General features: G+C 40.2%; 1 protein-coding gene across 1 annotated transcript in view; it reads left to right on the top strand.

The window, feature by feature from the left end:
* The window catches only part of Ppp1r21 (protein phosphatase 1 regulatory subunit 21), a 79,460-nt gene that overhangs the window by 23,732 nt on the left and 48,017 nt on the right, over positions 1–7,711 (top strand). Inside the window, exons 8-11 of the mRNA XM_008823043.3 lie at positions 1,454–1,506; positions 2,209–2,358; positions 6,848–6,949; positions 7,039–7,127. Coding sequence (XP_008821265.1) covers positions 1,454–1,506; positions 2,209–2,358; positions 6,848–6,949; positions 7,039–7,127 — 394 coding nt within the window. The remainder of the gene's footprint in view (positions 1–1,453; positions 1,507–2,208; positions 2,359–6,847; positions 6,950–7,038; positions 7,128–7,711) is intronic.

Raw genomic sequence — 7,711 nt, 5'->3', positions numbered from 1 at the left:
TAGTGAGTTCCAGGCCAGATGGGGCTACAGGGAGACCCTGTCTCAAAAAGACCATAAATAAATAAATAAATAAATAAAAATAAATAAAATAAAATATAAAATATATTGTATTTTGAACCTTACCTTCAAGTTAATACACATTTCATTTTTCTATGCCAACATGTTTGAAATTAATTTTTTAGTTTCCTTAAATTTTTATTGGAAAAACTTGAAAAAAAGAGGAAAGAAAAGAGAAAGGAAAACAGCACTTTGATGCTACACTAGAATTATTAGAATTTTTATTCTAGATCAAAACCTAAATTCTCCCTTGAAAACAATGTCTGTTTCTAGTGTCTATAGTAATGTGAATGACACTAGTATACCTTGATTGTGGATCTGAAACCTTGGTGTCTCATTCTCTCTCTAATGTTTGTATCAGTTAGGGATTGGGTTCTAATCACTTTTGAATCTCTTTTGCATTTATCCTTCCTTTCCCAATACTACTTGTCACCCTGTTTTATGTCTTTATCACATCATATATATGGATCATTACTTTTAGTTCCCAAATGTATTAGACTGTGTCACACAGAACCATTTCTGTAAAGGAAGTTGTAAAGGAAGGCGTATACTCTGGTGAGTGCTTGGGAAAAGCCTTCTCAGAGGAAGTATCCAGACGTGTGCATGAGCCAAAGAGGGAAAAGAAGCCTGGGAGTTTAGGGAGTGTGATATATGGCAGGAAAGCTGTGCCAATGTCCCAGGAGCAGTAGTTAAATATGGCAGTAGGCTCAGGTGCGTGGACTGTGGAGGGCAGTGACGCTAAGTTCCAGGGTAAGCACTTAGGACTTCATTTACAAGGAGGAAGTTTTTGATTGAGATGGGATTTACATACCCATAAGATTAATCTAGCAACACATAAATACAATTAAGTAAGCAATTCTTTTTAAAAGAACACTTTCACCTTGGCCCTGGTCCTAGCATAGCAAGGGAGGAAATGAGGAAGACCTTCAGGATTTAGGTTTGGAGAAAATGCCTTGGGAAGTATGGTGGAGACATGGCAGTGAAACCCTAGATTGCCCAGTCGTTGAAGGCCCTTGAAAGTATGTGTGATGTATTGCAGCAGACCCTGCTCTGATTTTGTATTAGCAAAGAGCATTGTTGAAGTGATAGGTCAGGCATGGGGGGACAAGAAACAAGGCTGCATGAGGACTGATTGGACACAGAGGTGTTGAGGGACACAGAGCAGACTGGGAACACGTTGCTGCGAGAGTTTTTGTTTTGTTTTGTTTTGTTTTAATCTTGAAGTTAAAAAAAGCAGAAATATTACATATCTGAGAAACCGCTTATTCCATATGAATTCTGTTGTCCTGTGCTGTGATGGTAGCATCGAGCATTTCTCCTCAGAAGCTGATTTGACAATTGCATCTTTTCTATAAATGTAAAATGAGACCTAATACACATCATCTTTGTTTTGTAGAGTATACCCAATACAATGCTCTCAACGTCCCAGTGCACGATAGGCGGCATCAGGTAAAAGATGAAGTGTGTGTTGAAATGTGCCGTACTGCTAAAAAGGAGGTCATTGAGGGTCTCTGCTTAATGTGTTAAGTCACTGCTTTACTTTCTCACCCATGTTTTTAAGTTGTATGATTTGTTTTTATTGAATTCATAAATGCCACAGATTTTTATTTCTGTCATCTATCTATCATCTGTCTATCCATCTTTCTGTCTATCTGTTTATTGTGTGGGGGGTGGGGTGGGTACGCATGCCTTGGTGCATATGTGAAGGTTAGAGGACAACTCACAGAAGTCGGTTGTCCTTCCACCACGTGAGTGGTGAATTGAACTCAGATCATCGGGCTTGGGACAGGAGCCTTTGCCTGCTGAGTCATAATGCCTGTTCCGGTGCTACTGATTTTTGATGCTTCTCACATTTTTACCATTGGAATTGAATTATGGGATGGATGCCTTAATTTTTTGAAACACGCTTTCCTTTGAGGTTGGTGGACCTTGCACTTAAATAAACTTGAGTTAAGTGGAGGAGGGCTATTTGCCAAAACCTGTGTCTTTCTAATTTACTTAGATAGGAAAGTCAAAATTCAGGTGGGAGCAAATGAATTTAAGTTAAGGAACAATCTAACTAGAATTTAGTGCTTTCTCAAGAAGCAGACTTAATAAAGATGTTTAGAACGATAGCTTGATAGTTGACCACGTGTTCTTTTCTTTTTGAAGCTGAAGATGCGAGATATTGCTGGGCAGGCCCTGGCTTTTGTTCAGGATCTTGTGACAGCTCTTCTGAACTTTCACACCTATACAGAACAGAGGATTCAGATTTTTCCTGTTGATTCTGCCATAGACACTATATCGCCATTGAATCAGAAGGTAAATAACTCACAATACCTTTTGTTTCCCTGAACAAATAGGGAGAACAAATAGGGTATTCTAAAAAGACCACTTCTGTGCATTGGCCAAATACTGTGGAGGACTTGGAAGGAACCACAGTCCATGGTCTTGACCCTTAAGACACAATATAACAGAAACAGGGTTTTAAGAAGTTAAATGCTAGGGGAGTTGTCAGAAGACTGAGTGAGGGAGTGAGTGGTGTGGTGTGGTGTGGTGTGGTATAGTATAGTGTAATGTAGTGGCATGTGATCTTCTGGGAGGGAGATTGCCCTTACCAGTACCTGCTGAGAAAAACTCTTAAGATTTGAATGGGCCTTGAAGACTAAGCAAGATTGAAACAGGAGGAAAGAGGGATTTTTTTCTTCTACTCCCAGAAGAGGGAAAGATGAGCAGACTCATGAAACAAGAAAGCGTGTTGGGTGGGGCTGGGGGCAGAAAAGATGGAGGAATGAGATGAACAGTAAACTGAGAAAAAGTGGCTCCAGGGCAATGGGGAAGAGGGGCAGGCAAGTCCCTGAGGGCAGGCAAGGAGGAGAACATCACTTTTGTTACAGGATTGAGGTCTTTGCGGCTTTTGGATCGAGTTGGCATAATGGAAAAGTGCATGTTAGGGTTGGAAAAGTTAATTCGCTGGATGTTTCTATCTTCCTGTCTGTAGTCACTGTTAAACTTGTGTTGTTGGAATGTTTAAAGAGCAAAAATGCCTGGGCAGTCCAGCTGTGCTTTTCCCTTCCTGCTGTGGTGTGGGCGCTCATGCTATGGTACATGTGTGTAGCCAGTGCAGCGGGGAGGGCTCTTCAGGGTCTGTGAGTTTTATAGACGCGTGAGAAGAGGCTTGCGTGCTGCTTTCTTAAGCCCATGTGCTTTCTTTTGACCAACAGATTTTGCTTCTTTCTTTCCTTTTTCTACCCCCAGTAATTGTAAAAAGGATTTAGAGTAGCCTGCAAAGTGTATTTAATGGAAAAAGTAAAATGTTAATGAGTATATTGGTTTTGTATAACTGTGCAATAAGCTGCCCTGGGATTAGTAGTTTAAAACAACACACATTTACTCTCTCACATTCCTATGGTGAAGAATTCAGGGGCTATCAACCCTAGCCGAGGAACTGTTGGCAACTGATACCTGTTAGGAGAGGGAGAGTTGGTTTTTTGTTTTTTTTTTGAGATAGGGTCTCCCTGTAGCCCCAGCTGTCCTGGAACTCACTATGTAGACCAGGCTGGCTTGAACTCACAAAGATCCACCTGCCTCTGCCTCCCATGTGCTGGAATTAAAGGCGTGCACCACCACGCCCGGCATGAGAGTCGGGTTTTTAAAAAAATTTATTTTATGTGTATGAGTATATTGACTGCAATGTGTGTAAGTGTACCCATGTCATGCAGTGCCCACAGAGGTCAGAAGAGGACACTGGATCCCCTGCAACAGGAGTTATAGACAGTTATTAGCTGCCATGTAGGTGTTGAGAACTGAAGCTGGGTCCTCTGTAAGAGCAGTCAGTGCTTTTAACTGCTGAGCCAGCTCTCCAGCCCCAGAGTCAGTTTTCTTTAAGAGTGTGATGCTAAGTAGATTGACCATGATCCAGGATATAGGCCCATACCAAAGAACATTTGGGGGCACAAGTTTAACTCCAAAGGCCTCACAAAAATAATAGAGGACATGAAATCAGATGGGGGGATAGTAAGGTGTGGGGGTAAAGATAATGCAGGTAGTCTGAATATGATCAAAATACATTGTATGAAATTTTAAAAAATCAATAAAAATATTTTTTAAAGAGAACTTGGGAGATAGCTAGCTTGAGACTTTGTGACTCCTGGCTTCTGAGATCTTGCTCACGATGTCTCTGGGCTGCATTCATCAGGAGGCCTCACACTGGCTGGGGGATTTGCTTCTGAGGTAGCACACTCACCTCATGATAAGTTGATGCCGGCTGGTGGATGGAAGCCTGTTCCTCCTCGAGAGACCATCCCTCTAGGGTGTTTGATGTTCCCTTGACTTGGCAGCTAACTTCCCTCAGAGATACTGGTTCAAGAGGAGTGGAGGCCGCAGTAGTTTATGACGCTTGGCTAGTCACATTGGTCGCTTCTTTTGTATTACTGGTCACTCAGTCTAACCCTGAAACAGTGTGAGAGGGAGCATTTCAAGAGCACAGGAGTCACCTAGGCCATCTTGCAGGCCAGCTTCCATAGAGAGAAAGCAGAGGGGTTTAGCTACAGATGCATTCTCTTAGGGCCCAATAATGTGGTGATATGTGATAAAGCATGCCTTCCTACCTAAGCTAATTCTTCTTAGTTTTTCCCCCTTTTGGTGCATGGTGTAGAATTTCTTGGGGTTGGATAGTATTTGTGTCTACAGATATTCAACGTGCCTTAGGTAGCAAGGACTTGGATCTTCAAGTCAGACTTTTTGGTTCCCAGTCCAGTTCTGCCATGTTCTAGCTATGTTCCCTGGGGAAATTTATTTAATTCTCTGTGCTTTGATTTTTCTCATTTTTAAAACTGGAGAGGAAGCACCTACCTCACAGATACACATACTTGAAGATTAAATGAGATAATATATATAAAGCACTGTTCATTTGCTTTCCTATTGTGATAAAAATGCTGACCAACTTGAGGAGGAAAGGGTTTATTTGACTTAGACATACCTGGAGGCAGGAATTGAAACAGAGACCACAGAGGAATGCTGCTTACTGATTTGCTCCTCCTGTCTTATTCAGCTTGCTCTCTTATGAAGCCCAGGCCAACCTGCCTAGGGATGGCACCACCTACAGTGTGCTGGGCCCTCCTGTGTCAATTAGCAGTCAAGAAAATGCTCATAGACAATCTGATGGAGAAAATTCCTCAGTTGATGTCCCTTCTTCCTAAGTGACTTAGTTTGTGTAAAATTAACAAAAACTAACGAGCACAAGCACTAAGGCGAGAGTGTGGCGTGTATGAGCTCTCAGGCAAGCCTTCACCACCTTTGTGCCTTGCACAGAGGAAGCCAAGCAGGTGCTTGGTTTTCATCAGTTTTGATGACACCACAGATCTATTGAAGTTCATAAAAGTAAACTTTGTAGTATTCTAATAATGCTGATAGAAGCTTTTGAAAGACTCAGGAAAAATTTCACTGTCATATTTTAATGTTGTTTATATTTTCTTATACTCTTTATAATATTAAACATTGATTCTTTGCTTATTATTGGAATTTTGTTTTATCTATAGCCATAGGTGCTAATCTAAATTGCTGGTATTAATTTGTTTGGAACACCTCATTATTTTGAAGAGCTCGTGTATTCTCAGTATTTACCTTTGGTGCTTTGGCTAGGAAAGACCCTCTGTGATTTTTCTACCAAGTCTGTAGTATTGAAGATTTGAAAAGCTTGCATTAAAAGATGAACAAAATGTTTAAACTTGTTTCTAGACTCATAGAAGTAGCTTAGAGTTTATGTTTTGCTGTTGTAAGTATTAGAATCTAGAGTGCTTGAGCTGCTCACAGTATTACTATGTAGTTTCTGCTGGGGTCAACTGAACTTTCTAAAGATGAGATTATTTCTGTATTCAGAATTAAAACTTGAGCCATTATAAAATACCTAGATAACTGAGAAGTTTCATAACTGAAAACTACCCTTTTGCTTCTGAATTTTCTAAATTTTGTAGGATTTTTTTCCCTGAAACTTAAAAAAAAAATTTTTAATTTCTTTTTCATTTTAAGTATGGTTTTGCCTACATGTATATAAGTATCTGTGCGTACAATGCTTGCAGAGACCAGAAGAGAGCGTTGGATCCCCTAGAACTATAGTTACAGATGGTTGTTAGCTGCCGTGTGGATGATGGGAACTGAACCTGGATCTTCTGCAAGAACAGCCAGTGCTCTTAACTGCTAAGCCATCTCTCCACACCCTTCCTGAAACTTAATTTTTTTTCTGAAGCTGAGGATTTAACCCAGAGCCTCACACATGCTAAGAACACACTATACCATGAGCTATATTTATAGTCCTTGAATCTATTACTGAGCTCATCTGTTTACCAAGATAGCAGTGACAGTAGTAAAAATTTTGATGCATTTTGCTGATTACATTCCTGGCATTCGTTATATAGTAAAAATAAGAAACTGTCTCCAGTAGATTTGTTTTTTAAAACGTAGGTAACGACACAAAGGCCATGTCACTGGTCTTGATTTTCCATCCTGCTGTTTCTGACTGGATCCTGTGGAACAGCAGGTGCTCAGGGAAGCAGCCCGCATTGTTGCTGGGTGGTCTCTGTTTCATCAGGTGCCTGGTTGTTTCCTGTGTCACTCTTTCTACTTCCTTGATTTGCACTGGGATGGGAGTACTGGGGAGTATTATCCAGGAATATTAGAAGAGAGTATCTGGACAAGAGCAAGTTTTCCAGAAAAGTTTCCAAAAGAATTTGGGCTTACTCGTCAGTACGTCACCTGTAAAAGTATTTGTTTGTTTTCCAATGAATTAATTCACAATTCCTCTCCTGTTCAGTTCTCCCAACACCTTCATGAAAATGCATCCTATGTCCGCCCCCTGGAGGAAGGAATGCTTCATTTGTTTGAAAGTATTACTGAGGATACTGTGACTGTCCTGGTAATTTTCTTCCTTCCTTTCTTTCTGGAAGTGGGAACTCTATTTTTTCCAATAGCACTTCTAACTGTGAAATTACCTTTCTTATCCAGGAGACATCTGTGAAATTGAAAACATTTTCAGATCATCTAACTTCCTACATACGTTTCCTTAGGAAGATTCTTCCTTACCAGTTAAAAAGGTATTCCTTTCTTCCTCTGGAGGCCAGGGAGCTTGGGGAGTTGTGGGTGGGATCTGACTTTCTTTGGACTTAATAAAACAGTACCAGGGCCTCATGCAATCTGCCTGGACCTTCTGTACCACAGCTGATTTGGACTCTGGTTTAAAAAGCAAAGCATGGCTGAGTAGCTTCAACTTACATTTAAGGATGTCAAATAGTGTGGTTTTTCAGTAGCTCTGTAGTCTGTTTACCAGTGTAGCTGCATAACATTATGAATCAGCATTCAATAATTATGAGTGGCATATTTATTGGAAGAACTGTTTCAGCTTTGGGTTTTTGTTATTTCTTTGTTGTCAATATCTAGATGGAAGTTATAGTATTTCTATAGCTTCAACTTACATTTAAGGATGTCAAATAGTGTGGTTTTTCAGTAGCTCTGTAGTCTGTTTACCAGTGTAGCTGCATAACATTATGAATCAGCATTCAATAATTATGAGTGGCATATTTATTGGAAGAACTGTTTCAGCTTTGGGTTTTTGTTATTTCTTTGTTGTCAATATCTAGATGGAAGTTATAGTATTTCTACGTTTGAAGCTTTAATTATC

This window comes from Nannospalax galili, unplaced genomic scaffold (genome assembly GCF_000622305.1).
Source record: "Nannospalax galili isolate Female #2095 unplaced genomic scaffold, S.galili_v1.0 scaffold286, whole genome shotgun sequence".
In the NCBI taxonomy this organism is placed as follows: domain Eukaryota; kingdom Metazoa; phylum Chordata; class Mammalia; order Rodentia; family Spalacidae; genus Nannospalax; species Nannospalax galili.
The sequence above is the reverse complement of the archived record's forward strand: the minus strand, read 5'-3'. Positions and strand labels throughout refer to the sequence as shown.